The sequence below is a fragment of the Uloborus diversus genome, chromosome 5 (genome assembly GCF_026930045.1).
Source record: "Uloborus diversus isolate 005 chromosome 5, Udiv.v.3.1, whole genome shotgun sequence".
NCBI lineage: Eukaryota > Metazoa > Arthropoda > Arachnida > Araneae > Uloboridae > Uloborus > Uloborus diversus.
The window spans coordinates 183,819,140-183,836,146 of NC_072735.1; the positions used below are offsets into that span (position 1 = coordinate 183,819,140).

Sequence of the window (17,007 nt, forward strand, 5' to 3'; positions counted from 1 at the left end):
TGGTTACATGTGGCTATTTAAGCCGTTGAACACAGAACAATGAGTATGAAGGATATTTTACATCATTTAATGAACTATTTTTGTATGTCAAGCTTGATTGAAGCTTGTTGTTTGACACATTGAATGAATGTGACAGAAGATTTATGCGTAACACATTTCAATCTCCGTAATATTTTATTTCACATGCAAGGATTGAAGCTTGACCACGCAGAGATGGCGGTCCAAGCAGAAATGAACCACTTCATTTTGTAATGGTAGGGTAGGATTCGCGAGAACGTACGACTTTGCTGCTTGCGTGGTCTTACTAATCCTACCAATGTACCAATTGCAAGTGGTCCGGTTTCGATTTCAGTTTGCCTACCATCTCACCGTAGTCAAGCTTTACTTTTGTGCTTCAAGTCAAACATTACGATGAAAATTTGAGATTTTTTTACTGAACGCAGAGTTTCTTCTTGGGCCGCTGGACGGTTGTATCAGAAGAAAATTAAATGCTCAAATGACTCATCAGTTTTTTATAATCTTAGAATTAAAAATCCTATTCCGTCCTAGAGTAAGCCACCTCCCCCTTACTCCATACCCTACAAATATATCCAATCATAGTTCTGATCAAATTAACTGAGGAATCATATCATAATCATGTTCTAAAAACTTACGTGTCATGCCTGCCTGTATAACGCCACATAGTCTTTCCTCTGCCACCTGAAGATAGTCGTTCTCGCACACTTCTCCCTCCTGCAGCCGAAATTCTTTTACGTTCAGAACTATCTGGCACACCGAGGGGGACGATTTGATGACCGTGTAGCGACAGCTGAGATCGTCCGCGTAGTTCCTTTCCGGATAGCCCGGACTCCGCAGTTCGAATCTAGACTGCCTACGGAAGGAGAGAGAGGTGGAAACGTCATGGGAGATTCCATAAAAATGACAACTTTTGCAAAAAAAAATTTTTTCACCAATTAGTTGTAATTATTTTATTAATTTTCTAGCTGCGTTGCCCGACCCTTCACGGTCTACCTCGAAAAATAAAAGTTGTGTTAAGTGACGCATGTTTAACTTAATGAACGAAACAAAATAGTGTAAATATTCCTGTCAACCAATAGAAAAAACCATTTTATGACCAGAAATTTAAATTAAGACCCTCCTTGGATTTTTTTAAAATCCCAAAACCTCAGTCAGTTATTAAGAGACCTAAACATTCCGTTTCACGGATTTTAGGGCGAATGTTTTAATTTGCCTATTCACATGTTTTTTTTCTTTAAAAATTAGCGCGTATGGGAGGAAAAAAAACCTGCCCCCCCCCTCCTCCTCGAATTTATGGGTGAAATAATTTAAATTTAACTTTTAAAACTTATTCCATTACTACGCAGATATCAGACTCCGGAACCACCCTTGGATTTTCCAATATTTCTGTGGAACAGGATGGAAACCGGGGACTGTACTTTGCTCTATATTGGCAGAAAATGGGAAAAACAGGTAGTTAGCATGTAGGACATTGTGAAGGAACTATGTGTAAGAAGAAAACACATAGTATAGGAACTATAACTATCTTTACGTTTCCATCACTTTCTTCTGTGGGCTTTCTCTTTAAAAATAGTACAAATTTTCAGTTTCGTGTGTGTGTGTGTGTGTGTGTATAACGACTGAGCAGCATTGTAAAAAAAAATCCGAAACGTCACCAATTACTTCCGGATAACGTTCCGGGATTTCAAGGGTATACACCGATTTCCTGTGAAAAACAAGTTTTTTTGCGAAAAATTTTCCTGAATCGCAAGAAGTACACTAAGTGCCGATTTTACGCAGTGATGAAAACATTTTTATCACCCAGTGTAAAAACACATTGGACTTCATTATTACGTGTTTCTGTTTTATATTTGGTTCGACCCCTCTGAACTGACTGAGCCACAATCAAGGGCGAAATGCAGTCACTGACCATTGTAGCTTTGAGGGAATAGCTTGAAATTCCGTCTTAGTTTCAGGCGTACTTGCTTTAGGAGCTTTCCTGGTAAATCAGGAAGATTCCAAGCCGCTACTTTATGTACGAGAGTGTTTCAAAAAATAAAGATACAATGGCTCGCATTCCTTAAAAAAAGTTATTTTGTGAAACGTCAGCTACTTCTTATTAACTGGATTATTCATTATTTTTCGACATAAGTACATCCGTTACCCAAACATTAGTTAAGTCGGGTGACAAGCTTTTGTGTCGGAACCACATTTCAACTTCATCTTTAATCTCGTCATCGTCGTGGGATGATTTTCCACCAAGATGTGGCTTCAGGTAAAGGAATAAAAGGAAGTCGCTGGGCTCAAGGTGAGAGATCACAGATGGCCGACCTGTTCTTTGTTCGTCTTGAACATCGGTCCTGCCTTCAGAGAAATGACGACACCATTTCGTTACATTTTTGTCGATTTATAATGTCCCCATAAACAGAAACAATTTTTTTGAATATCCACGGGTTGCTGACCTTTTGCATGAAGAAAACGTATGACGGAGCGCACTTCGCATTTGGCGGAATTCTGAATTGGCGCAGCCATTTTAAACACGACCTACTCGAACCAGAATCAACATAGCAATGCCGAACTACTGCGATGAGAAAGCTAAATGTTGAAGGTTAACACCTGTGTTTCCAAATTGCTCACCAAAACTTTTCTTTTCCTCTGGCTTACGATGTATCTTTACTTTTCGAAATGCCCTCGTACATGTGTAAGATTTCACTAAAGGTTCCTGAGTTATTCCAGAAACATGACTGGCTTTGATTGAGAAGGTTTCTGATTTTTTCAGAAACAGTCCAAATTAATTTAAGAAAGACTACTAACTTTTCGCGGTGAAACTTTCCTGGTTTTTGCCAGATATGTTACTCGTATAAATTAGTCACATTAGCTGCCTATTATTTTCCAGGAATGTTTCGAAATTTTTTTTACAGTGAAGAGCCAGATCTGCCAGCTTGTGAAAATCCAAAATCGTGACAGCATTTTTAAGGAGGGGGGGGGGGCGTGGCCACTGCCGCAGATTTAAACACACGCAGTGATGAATTGTCAACAGTATAAAGAACAAAAACAATGATACTTGACAAATTTCAAATGTAATAAAGAAAATATTAATACGGAATTTTTAAAAAAATGTATATTCTTTACGGAGTTTTTGGCAGTTTTTCCCCTTTTTTGCCGAAGATTCAATGACAGGATCAGCGTCACGATAAACCGATCCAAAATAGAAAATCGTAATTTTTGGACCCGATTTCGTAGCGTCGTAGTTTAAAGCTGTAATTCGTAGAAACTACGATCTTTTCGTAGCAAAAAGGGAGCTCTGGGTGAAGTTAATGTCGTACGTCTACACGATTTACGGTGCCGTGAGAAAACTTTAGTTCTTCCAAGTGTGCCATGACAAGAAAAAGTTTGGGAACCCTTGCTCTAGCCTGAAAATTTCGCTGACGTGACACGACTTTTCTTCCAAATGAAATTTGTTATTAAGAAATGTGCAGCGCATCACTATGGTTATAAACATCTTACCGAAACTCTTGCGAGCAGTCTTCTTCCAACCTGGCCATAGATCTCTGTTCACATTCTTCTTGTTGCACGTGGGCGAAGAATCCAGGACCTGACACGCTGGAATCAGATCGAAAGCTCAACAGTTTTTCGGGGCCTTGGAAAGGGAACGTTTCTGCAAAAGATGAATTTCCAGACTTTAGTTAAACGTTTCGGATTAAGTGCAAAAGGCTCTGGTAGAATGAAGCCTGACTTTGAGGGAGCTCGTTTCTTCTTTTGCAGAGCCAGTAAGAGGATCTACATTCTCACCGAGTGCGACCGAAATCTATTTGTTAATGTGAAGCACACTCGGAAAAAACGCAGTTAGTGTGCAAAATATGAGCAAGAAATAGTGTGAGATGTAAGAATTCCTGGTCAATAACGTGCTGCGATGTTCCCCTAACTCTAAAAACGTAGCAAATCATTCTTATAACTATGTATTCTTCCCATGAAGAAATCAACTCTTTCAAGGTCAGGTTTCAAAAACGAAGCATAATAATAGGAGGAGATTAAAATGAAAGGGGCCAGAAAGAAAGTTACATTGGGAAGAGTAAATTCTGTTGACAGCGTTGTCCACCACACCACTTTTACTGATGTATTAATTGTTGTTATCATTACTACAAGTAACTTGTCAATTCAATGTTCCCATCTACTTTTTTAGAAATCAGTTTCAAAGTATTTGGCTTCAAATTTTTTAAAACCTTTCGTGCTACTCAATAAAGACTATCTGCTGTTTGAAGTTTTCCAGAATATTTTTTTTTAATTCGTAGCACGGAACACAACAACGGCCAAATGGTTCAGTTTCGTGCACCAGATCTGTCCCGCGGGTCATGGGCTGGGAACAACAGATATAATCTATTAATGAAATCATAAATATCTTTATTGGACGCGCAACTCACGTGTAGTGGCATCCTCGAGTATTCCACAGAACCTTTTCTCGTCCACGAGAAAGTAGTCGCTCTTGCACATAGCACTCTCCTCCAGGTGAAATGTGGCGAAGGTCACCTTAAGGGCACACACTTTTCCGTTGGCCCGACGGACCCTGTACGTACAGTCGGACCCGTCGCTGTAGTTAGCCGGATATCCGGGACTACGCAGAAAGAAATCTTTCTTTTCATAGGTCCCTCCACATTGCACTCCTGAAAGTAAGCAAAATTTGTAGCCTTAGGTCTTCTTCACACGAGTCAACTGAATCAACTTTCGGACGGGTGAAGACAGATTAACATAAGCACATAGAAAAGTGAAGGAGTAACCCGGCATCCTTCACACAACATTAAACTGGTCAGGCACACCAGGTAGATGTGCCGCTACTATTCTCCTCCCAGTGAGTAGAACCACCTTTTTAGTTAATTTAAGTCATCAAGACATTGCCAAGTCTTCGCACTAAACACGAGTAAACTAGTTGAGTTAACTTGATTCGGTTTTAACAGCGCCATGAAACAGCTGCTCGAATAAATTCGCCTTATTAGGAGAAAAGTTAATACAACTAAGTTGTCTCGTGTGAACGCAATAAAAAAAGCCTATCAACTAGTTGATTTTTTGTCTGACGAGTTTGCTTCCCACAACAGCAAACTTATCATACACACCAGCAAATGTGCAGCCACCATTCTCCTCCCGATGAGTTGAACCAACTTTTTAGTTGAATCAACTCATCGAGACATTGCCTAGCGTTCGCTCTACACACGAGTAAACAAGTTGAGTCAGCTCAATTGTAACATCATTATAAAACAGTTGTTCGAATCAATTCGCCTTATTCGATGAAAAGTTGATTGAATTTAGGTGTTTCACGTGGATACAACGAAAAACGACAGTCAACTAGTTAACAGGCAACTTTTTTGAAAGGTTGATTCAACTAACCGCCTCGTGTGTAGGAGAAATAAATGGCTCTCTCAAAGCATGGTTTACTACACAGAAATCTGCTCCAGAGGTTAAAAGAACGTAATAATAATTTTCTAACCGAAATTAGGCTTTTAGAAGGAGAAAGGTTTATAAAGGGTGTCGCAAAATTAGCGCAAGATTTGAATTCGCCGCCGTTTTTGCAGTAAATTGTTGGCAACCCTGAAAAAAGAGCAATTTGACAGCTGATAGTTTAGGGTTATTAAAAATGGAGCGTTATACGATACAATAACGCGTTTTCATTATCGAATAATTATTTCAAAAATAATGGAAGTTGAGGCTGGTGAAGCAGTTACTGTTATTGGCGCTCGATATCGCAATACGGTAATGTATGAGTGGTTGTAGGCTTGTTGACATAGACCTCCATAAGAAGAAATCTAATGATGTTAAATTACACGATTTAGGATGCCAATTCTGATCACCAAAACGAGACAGTACACGACCAGGAAATGCTTCACGCAGTAGTTGAATTGTTTCACTGGCTGTATAGTATCATAACATTCCATTTTTACTAACCCTAAACTCTCACCTAAACTCTTAGCTGTCAAATTTCTCTTTTTCCATGGCTGCCAACAACTAGCGGCGAAAATGGTGGCAAACTCACATCTTGCGTTAATTTTGGGACACCCTTTACATTTTTACGATATTGAACTATCGGGAGGAATTAAAAAAAAAACGATAATGGTGAGATCAATTGAGGATGGTGGATAGTCTGACATAAATGGTACTCTGCTTTCCTTAATTACATGAAATATAATTTTTGATCTCAGAATGAACAACTTCCATTCGACGAAATTAGAGCGCCTTAATTTCTCCCCAACTCCCTATATTCTATCAAAAAGTGTTATGAATACTTTATGTTGCTACATGGAGTAAATGTTGTAGTCAAGAACTATCAAATTTTGTGAAGTACCGTCTGCACTTATAATTAGTTTCAGTACCGCCACAAAATCAACTTTTAGTTGGAGAAATTTATTTTCACAATATTTATTTTGCTAAAATTTGTTATTAATCTAGTTTATTAAAACTGTTAATCTATGTCAGCGGTTCCTAACCTGGAGGTAATTACCACCAAAGGGGTAAAGTGGGATTTTCCGATGAAGTGAAATGAGTACCAGATTTTGGTCATTGCTCGGTTATAAAACAAAATGATCGAAAATCATGTACATCAAAACTATCTATTTGAGAACCAATAGTGATTGATGAAAAAAGATAATAATCTTGAAGTTGGACTAACGATGATCACAGACCGAAACAAAAACTATTGAACAAATTATTGTGACTAAGCAATATCATATCAACGGTCTCCTTGACTGCTACTTGATTCTATAGCAAATTGCTGGAACAGGTGCTTTATTTATCTGAAAGATTAATATTAATGTTAAAAATCATTACACATTTTCGTAATTAAAAGAAAAAAAATGCAATTTATATTTAGAATAAACGTTTTTGAGAAGTAATTGCTAACAAAGTATCCGTTTTATGGACAATAACCTTTAAAAGGCTGGGAACCACTGATTTTTATATATAAAATAGCTTGTTTAATGTATTTTAGTACCTTTATTTTTCATACATTTCTTTTGTTTTTATTTATTACTGAGGCTTATCATATACTAGTTGCGTTGCCCGGCTTTGCCCGGTCTTCCTTGAAAAAAAAAACCATTGCGTCAAGTTAAGCATCTTCAACTGCCAGGATTAAATGATAGAAAAAAAAAACAATCATGCAAAATTTTCTCGCCAAACAATGACGACGGATACTAAAATACTTTTAAGAAATGAAAATAAAATGAGAAAGATGGATTTAAAAGGCGTAACCATGGAAACACAAAATAAAATAAGTTTAAGAATTGAAAATGAGAAAGATGGAAATAAGCAATGAATTCAAAAAGCGTTACCATGGAAACGCAAAATAAAATGGTTAAAAACTTGAATAGAGAACAGATTTATGAACTTCATTTAATTCGCTTGTAACTTTTTTTCTAATGGAGATAGAGGGTTAGACTTTTGACCTTAGGTCGAGTTAAATCTGGAAGAAAAAAAAGCAGCTTTTTCCAATGCTGTCAAAAAGGAAACTGTGGGAGAATTCCTTCACTTTTTATTGATGGATTTCATGAAGAAAGTAGTGCCTAAATTTCGGCTAAGCCTAAAAAAAATGAGCTAAAAACGCAAAAAAACTCCCGCCGCAATTAAGTTAGAGCAATGGAACAAGTTGCGTAGAACGCGGAAAATTCTTCCCTTTCCAACGATATATAATATTACTATTTGCGAGTAATTTTTCACCTCCATATTCGGGAATTTATGTGAAAATTGGGCCCAAATTGGAATAAACAAAAGAACTATTCATCGATTTTTTTTTCGAACTGGCCTTTAAACCTTCTCAGAGTTTAAAGGAACAAACTGTAAAAATTTCAACAAAATCGGTCGGGTAGTTCTCGAGTTTTGCGAGTTCAAACACACAGACGCTTTTTGGAGACTTCATTTTATACTACGTAGAGATATGATTATCATTTCTACAGGGTTTGGGGTCAAAATTTCGTGGCAGAAACTTCGCCGGAGAAAAATTCGCCTGGACAAAAATTCGCCTGGACAAATCTTTGCCTGGAAAAAACTTCGCGGCGAGGTCTTGACCACGCGAAGTTTAGTCCTGGCGAAGTTTTGACCACGCGAAGTTTTGTCCGGCGAAGTTTCAGCCGCGAAGTTTTGACCCATTACCATTAAGGCCACTATAAAGGAGGAGCTGACTTATCCGACATTTTGGTTCCAAAAATTCTCGGGTGGCAAAATAAGTATTTGTACAAAAGCCTCGTTGCAGAAGACTGGTGCCCAAGCTACTGTCTGCCTATCAATTGCATGGAAAGGCTAATATCCGGTTTATTGGCGGAAATGGACGTATCTGTTAGTTTATAGGGATGTTAGTTGGTTTGTTATAGATGTGCACTTTTGCCTCTCGATTATTTAGCCTTAATTTTGTAAAAATGAAAATTTGCTCATAGCAACATTTTTAAATCTAAATTATATTCGATTTATATTCTCACGGCAAAAATTAATTGATTTATTTATTCACAACAAAGTTTTGAGCTTACCATTTTGCTTTTACGTTCCTGAACGAAATGAAAATATTTTATTTTCTTCTTGTTGTTTCCATGGTAACTATTTATGTGTCCCCTTATTTTATTTTTGAGAATGAAATAAATGAATAAGGCACTAGTGACATTATAAAACATCCCATCGTTATTTTCCCTTCTCCCCTGTTAGATTCATTCAGATGGAATCGTCTTTACTTGGCAGATTGCCGAATTACATACAATCCGTGGTCAAACAATATAAATGTGCTGCCTGATGGATGTTTGAATTTTTGATTCGATAAATGAAGAAGATTTAAATACTTTAAATTAAAAACAAATAAGGTGTGAAAAGGAGGTTCGTTACAGTAAACATTTCCCAATACATTATTGTTGAATTTATGAACGAAGTTATCTTTCTAGATTTACCTTAAGTAATATTTTACTCAACTTATCATCTATTGTTTTACGACATAGCAACCAGCGAATATTATAACGTAAATATAAATACTAGAAACAGGGTTGGATCCAAAGCCGTCTTGGAACCAAAATGTCGGATAAGTCGGCCTGTTCTTTTCAAGGGGTTGTAATTACCATCCAACAGATGTTTTACGTACCATATCTTAGCTTCGACAATGTGAGTTTTTTCCAATTTTCTTCATTGGTTTCAACTAAACTTACCTTTAGCTTGAGGGCTGCAAGTTGTGATTTGACGTACTCGTATGTCAAACCCAGTTCTAGAATTTTGATTGTCGCTCACAAACACAACGGAAGTCGAATTTTCGGCAAACATAAAGACCCCTAATGGGAAAAGAGCAGGTTAAACAACATGTTTTGAAAATGAATTTCTTTTATTACGCTGACATTTCATAAAATCAATTTTACATGACGAATTTTACAAAAACTTTCAACTCATAATCTTACTAATATTATATATGCGAAAGTTTGTCTGTATGGATGTATGGATGTATGGATGTTTGTTACTCTTTCACGCAAAAACTACTGAACGGATTTTGATGAAACTTTACAATAATATAGCTTATGCATCAGAATAACACATAGGGTAGTTTTCGTCCCGTTATGGGGGGCAAAACCCCCTTAGGGGGGCAATAAAACACAATTTTTGAATAAATTCTCTAATATTGGGATGAAAAAATACTCGCACATATTTACATTATATGTCCATCGAAAGCTCTGATTTTTCTGCTGAAGATGGCACCTGTTTGAAATTTCTAAGTAGAATAAAAAACGAGTTATGAGCTTTTTAGATCCATGTTCGAAAGCTTTCCTAAACTCAATACAGTATTTAGTGTATCATCTCAACTCCCTGTCGATAGCGACAATTGTTGTATTGTTGACTTTCTTTGCTTTTCGTGATTGTTCAAGGCTTTTCTCAAGTCAAATCTTGAAGTAAGATTTTTGCACAAGATTGGCAAATAATGCATCATTTGTGTGTGTGGCTGATGATTTTCCATTTAAACGAAACTTTAATGTAATTAATGGTTTTTATTATTATTTATGCTGATTGAACACTTACTGATTATCCAATCAACCAGCAGATCGCCAAAATTTTTGCAGAAAGATTTCCGTAGCTGATGCATTTTGCAGTTTTTTCAACGTTGCTGTTTTTGAAGCCGAAGACTACGTCATAATGTTTCTCAGCTTTCACTATGTAAACTAAATATCGCCAATCAAAGAATTTTCAAAAGACTTTTTTTACTGTGTTAATTAATTAATCCAGCAACTAAATTAGGCAAATCCATAAACAGCACAAAAACTTCCATTAATTTTCCTTTTTGCACAATTTCAAACAATCACCAAATTTTATTACTTATTTTGGTAACATTTCGGATGAAACTGTTTAGCGCCATTTTATGGTGACCAAAAATATCTCAGCATCTGCCGACTATATCTCTGTAACGAAAATTAATATCATAACGTTTTACAAAGTAAGGAAAGAATTTTCCCGAAATAACTAAAGCAAGAATAAGGGGATTACGAGCACAGCTACTTTTTTTTAATCACTTCGTACTTCATTAGCCATACAGAGAAGATTTTAGACTCCATGTTTAAAAAAAAGTATCAACAGATTAATCTTTTTAAACATGAGAAGATTAATTTCATGTTTTGTAAATTTGTATATGCTTAAATATAGTGCTTTCGTTTCTAAATCAATACTATTTTGTTCTTTATACTTATTGCTATTTTAGATTTATTGGTAAGGAAGAAACTCGATTTTTAATCACGTCAAAAAGATGTATTTTAAATTCTTTCACTTAAAACAGAAAACAAAAGCAAGTAACGATATTTTCTAATAATTATTACTGACACAGGCAACGCCGGGTATTTTTGCTAGTTAAATATATAAAGCATTTTATATCAGTTAGGAATAAAACTCTTTGAAATCATATAACTGCCGAAGAAAGGATTATTATGACCACTGAGCTATGAAATGTCTAAGCCTTAGTTTTAATTGCAGATTTTAAAATTGCGTAGCGCAGAAATTTTTCTAGATATTAAACAGCCTCTTGTTCAATAGATATATTGAAATTAGGAAAGGACATTAAAACCATTTGAGGAAAAAAACAATTTTTATAGTTAATAAACACTGAGTTCTCAGAATGCAGGTATCAAGAATCATTAAGACGTAATGTTTTAAACAAGAGTCAATGGTCAGAACACCTTTACTGCTATAGCCAAAAAAAGTTATGGGCAATTAGCGTTAAACTCGTAAAGCGCCATAATTCCTTGACGTTATTGAAGGGATGTCACTAAAATTGTCCCATGACTAAATTCAACTGTAAGTAAAACTAGTATGTTGTGGCCATCACGAAACTTTCTTCTATATTTTTCTTCTTTTTTTTTTCTGATCCCTCCCCATGCTTGACGACGAAGCAATATTCCCAACAAAAACGAAATTACACATGCAAAAACTTGACGACCATCCCAATGTCTGAATTATTGCAATAGCAAAGCAAAGAGCGAAAATTGAACGTTATTTTAAAAGCCTTGCTTGAATTAATTACAAATATTTTATTTGTTAACAAACATAAGATGGCAACAGTTCAACATTTTAAATCATTGAGATAATATTTCCGATCATTTCCATACAATTAAAATCACGAGAAATACGCAGACGACAATCTATTACGATTTATCTTTCTTATTGTTGCATTAATAAAACTATTTTTATTCGCTAAAAAATAATGATAATAAAAATAAATCAGCACCTCTTGGCGCGATTGGCGCCAAAATTGAACCAAAGCCTGTTTACATATGGATTCACATATATTCCAAATTTCAACCAGAACGTAGCATTACTTCTTGAGATAGGGCACTCACAATGGAAAAAAAGAACGGGTGATTGCGCTACCCCCTTTTTAGCTGTTGACACCAAAATAAAATCAGCTCTTATACCCACTAAGGGCTACTTGCCGATAAATTTTTCTTTCATTCCGTTCATTATTTCTTGAGATACAGCAGTCACAATTGACGACAAAAAACGTTCTATAGCTCAACCCCCGTTTGAGTTATGGACACCAAAATTGAATCAGCACCTGTTCCTGTTAATGGCAACATATGGACCAAATTTTGTTTGATTCCGCCAGTTACTTCCTGAGGAATAGCAATCACGCGTAACTCAAAAAACGTCCCATTGCTCCACCCCCCTTGGAGGAATTCGCGCCAAAAACTAATGGGCACAAGTTCACATAGGGGCACATATGTGTACTAAATTTCGTTCGATTTCATGCGGTAGTTTTTGTTGTAGAGCGGCCACAAAAAACTGGTCACACACAGACGTGACACACATACATACACACATACATACATACACACACACACACAGACAGACAGACATTTTCCAAAAATGGTCGAAATGGACTCAGCACACCTCAAAACGTCCGAATCCGTCAAAATTCGAAATTCGAAAATTTGCACGAATCCAATACTTTCTTCTATATATTAGATATAGAAGAAAGTAAAAATTAGTTGCAAAATCTGAAATTTTTTTATTTGATAAAATTAAAAACTTATCATCAATTTATTTTTTGGAAACTCGCATGGTAATATCTGAAACTTAATGAGGAAACTACCTCACTGAGCTACCATATGAAAGGTTTCGTTTATCCCCAATTTCGTTGACATTTAAAATTTCTATCTACCCCCCCCCCCCTCCTTACATGTATCAAATTCTAAGTTTGAAACTGTAGAGCAGGGTGAAAAAAATTTCATGTTGGCAAAACTGGGGGGATACCGACGGTTTGACCTCCAACAATGATCAAAAAATATTGCCAATCAGCAGTTCGCTCCTCATTTTTACTTTCTTCTATATCTAATATATAGAAGATAGTATTGGATTCGTGCAAATTTTCGAATTTTGACGGATTCGAACGTTTTGAGGTGTGCTGAGTCCATTTCGACTATTTTTGGAAAATGTCTGTCTGTCTGTCTGTGTGTGTGTGTGTGGGTATGTGTGTGTCACGTCTGTGTGTGACCAGTTTTTTGTGGTCGCTCTACAGCAAAAACTACCGCATGAAATCGAACGAAATTTGGTGCACATATGTGCCCGTATGTGAACTTGTGCCCATTGGTTTTTGGCGCGAATTCCTCCAAGGGGGGTGGAGCAATGGGACGTTTTTTGAGTTACGCGTGCTTGCTATTCCTCAGGAAGTAACTGGCGGAATTAAACAAAATTTCGTCCATATGTTGCCATTAACAGGAACATGTTTTGATTCAATTTTGGTGTCAATAACTCAAACGGGGGTTGAGCTATAGAACGTTTTTTGTCGTCAATTGTGACTGCTGTATCTCAAGAAATAACGAACGGAATCAAACAAAAATTTTTTGACAAGTAGCCCTTAGTGGGTATAAGAGCTGATTTAATTTTGGTGTCAACAGCTAAAAAGGGGTAGCGCAATCGCCCGTTCTTTTTTTCCGTTGTGAGTGCCCTATCTCAAGAAGTAATGCTACGTTCTGGTTGAAATTTGGAATATATGTGAATCCATATGTAAAGAGGCTTTGGTTCAATTTTGACGCCAATCGCTCAAAGAGGTGTTGATTTTTTTTTTTTTTTTTTTTTTTGCGAATAAAAATAGTTTTATTAATGCAACAATAAGAAAGATAAATCGTAATAGATTGTCGTCTGCGTATTTCTCGTGATTTTAATTGTATGGAAATGATCGGAAATATTATCGGAAAAATTTTAATGTGATTTAAAATTTTTAACTGTTGCCATCTTATGTTTGTTAACAAATAAAATATTTGTAATTAATTCAAGCAAGGCTTTTAAAATAACTTTCAATTTTCGCTCTTTGCTTTGCTTTTGCAATAATTCAGACATTGGGTCAAGTTTTTGCATGTGTAATTTTGTTTTTGTTGGGAATATTGCTTCCTCTTCAAGCATGGGGAGGGATCAGAAAAAAAAAGAAAAATATAGAAGAAAGTTTCGTGATGGCCACAACATACTAGTTTAATTTAGAGTGGAATAATACTATGTTAAAAGTATGGCATTTCTGACAATACTGTTATTAATCTTACAAAGTGTTCAATTATTTTTAATCACCATTTTTCAATGCGCTAGCATTCCACAACCGCATGTATAATAAAATTGCCCGCATCAAATGTTGATATTTTGTGCCAGACATTAACCACATCATAGGATGACTAGAAACGTGAAATTTCCACTGCATTCCACAAATAATGATCTAAAAGTGTCTAGTCACGTAAGATGTGAACATAAACTTCTTTCTATCACGCGAATTCAACTCTTGTTTACGAATTTCTTTCACAAAACTTTCAACGCTTTGAAGACTGTATTGATGTAAGTCACGGAAGCGATTACCGTATTCTTAAGCTTGTTACCTAATTCCGAATACAAACTTTGCGTATTTTGTGCAACGTTACGAAATATATTATAACATTTTGAAATATTGAATCACATTTTTATGCAAATTGTTTGTAGCATAAGGAAACAGAGAAAAATGCAGTTTATGATTCGGAATGATAAAAGCCTTTTATTTATGTACTAGTGGCACCCGTACGGATTTGCTCGTAGTAGAAAATTAAAAGGTCTTTTGGTTCGCCTGTATATTTACAAATAATATATGATGAATTTCTCGCCAATTGGCTTGCCCATGTTACGGTTCCACGTTGTAATAACTTGGTGATTTACTCGTCCATCTTACGATAATTTTGCTCGGGAAAATTCTTAATATTGGAATAGAAAAGGAACAGAATGGAATTTTCGAAAAATCGCTTCCAGGTGCGATTTTTAGCATGCGTCCCCAAAGTCCTCGTGCTACAAACTAATTCTGTGCCAAATTTCATGAAAATCAGCAGAACGGTCTAGGCGCCATGCGCGTCACAGAGATCCTAACAGAAAGAGGGAGATCGGAACAGAGATACTTTCAACTTTATTATTAACTAGTGGCACCCGCACGGCTTTGCCCGTAATAGAAAAATTAAAAGTCTTTTAGTTCGCCTGTATATCTACAAATAATGTATGGTGAATTTTCTCGCCAATTGGCTAGTACCCACGTTACAGTTCCACGTTATGATAATTTCGTATCTCGCCAATTGGCTTGTTCCCATGTTACGGTTCCACGTTATGATAATTTCGTAATTTATCATAGTTTTTTTTTTTTCTTAAAATTGGAATAGAAAAAGAACCACATCGAATTTTCGAAAAATTGTTTCGAGGTGCACACCCCCATGCTACAAACTAACTTTGTGCCAAATTTCATGAAAATCGGCCCAACGATGTAGGCGCTATGCGCGTCACAGAGATTCTGACAGAGTTTCAGCTTTATTATTAGTAAAGATAAAGGGGATAAAGATTATTTGCTTTTGAAGGATATATACGGCGAAGGACTTTAAGAAAACAAAAATGTATTTACAATTCGATTCGCAGGCATCTTTACATTGAATGTTCACATTGTAGTTGAAATTATTAATTTTAGTCAACATATTGGAAACTGCTTCAACTTCTCGAGGAATGTTTAATCCAATCTGCAGAGTGAAGTTGTGAAGGGCAGTTGACTTTTTAAAGATACTTATTAAATTAAAGAGTGAAAGCTATTTTTGAACTTATGTACGTAATTGCTCACTGTTGTTGAAACTAATTTGATGAGTCCTAAATCCTGAAAGCAAGCGAGACCTTTTTTTACAATTCAAAGACTTCAAACCTTTTTCGTAATAAAATGTCGGTTTTTCAAGCTATCAGTTTTCTTCGCTAAACAATGACGCAACAAAGAGAAAATCAGGCAGTCCGAAGCAAATTAACCAACTTTTAAGATACTGGGGAAAAAAAAAAAAAAAAGATAAACATATAAAGTAAGTACAGTAAACTCCCGATTATCTGCCGAATAGGGTGGCACAGTAACTCGGATAAGCGAAAACTGCGAATAATCCAAATAATAGGTAAAAAATGTTACTACTGTATGCAATAGATAAAAAATATTGATGACACTCACACATTCATTTAAATTATAACTAAAAACATTGCTTCATTGCATCTACTAATATTGAATATAAAAAATTGTGTAAAATCTGAAAGCAAACATCAACACAATCATAAGTTTCAAAATCCGAGCCGCGGATAATCAGACCGCAGATAATCGGAAATTTACTAAATGTGATTTTTTTTTTTGAGCAATCATGATTGGTTATTGTTCTCATTTGACTGTTTTTGGCGTTACGCTGATTTTATTTTCCCTCCAGCACCCTCTGCAGCACCACCGTCGACCAGCCGCCTCACGATGCTGCTCCTCTAGCGAAAACCGTGTCCAGGTTGCGTCCATGTCCTACACAAGCACGCATACATACACACACCTACACACACACACCTACACATACACACACTCATGCCTGCACACAGACACAAACACACATGCCTACACACACACACACAAACGCCTACACACATACACATACGAACGTCTACACACATACACATACGAACGCCTACATACATACACACACGAACACCTACGCGCACAGCACTGCATACACAACACTCACACACATGCATACATACACTCAAACACACACGCACCCACACACATGCGCCTACACAAACACACACGCGCATACATGCACACACACGCTCGTGATTGCGAAAAACATAATTTGAATTCAAAATGCCGAAAATTCAAATTAATATTTTTTTTTACAAGCAATTTGTCATAACGAGCAAATATCGCGGTCTCTTCATGCTCACTATAAGCGAGTTTAATTGTAAAACCCCGGTTTGCAGTTTAAATTGTTTTGATTGTCTTTCGTGGTTTTAATCGTTCTCAAAACCAATTTTAGTGAAACTAAAAAACGTGATTCACCAACGTATCCATATTATTCTTCTGGCATGCTAATAGCTAGTGTTGCAGAGACACTTTAAATAAATTTCACTTGCTTCAAGAAACTGGTAAACGTCACGTTCAGCATTTCATAAAAGGATGGAAATCTCATTGAACATTTCATAAAATGATGGAAATCTCGTTGATCATTTCATAAAAGGATGGAAATCTCATTGAAC

At 36.2% G+C, this 17,007-nt stretch overlaps 1 protein-coding gene across 1 annotated transcript in view; it reads right to left on the reverse strand.

Moving 5' to 3' along the window:
- LOC129223328 (cubilin-like) overlaps window positions 1–17,007 on the reverse strand; it is a 92,396-nt gene that overhangs the window by 40,466 nt on the left and 34,923 nt on the right. The window contains exons 3-6 of the mRNA XM_054857895.1: window positions 9,150–9,278; window positions 4,419–4,655; window positions 3,505–3,655; window positions 654–871 (exon numbers count right to left, since the gene is read on the reverse strand). Coding sequence (XP_054713870.1) covers window positions 654–871; window positions 3,505–3,655; window positions 4,419–4,655; window positions 9,150–9,278 — 735 coding nt within the window. The remainder of the gene's footprint in view (window positions 1–653; window positions 872–3,504; window positions 3,656–4,418; window positions 4,656–9,149; window positions 9,279–17,007) is intronic.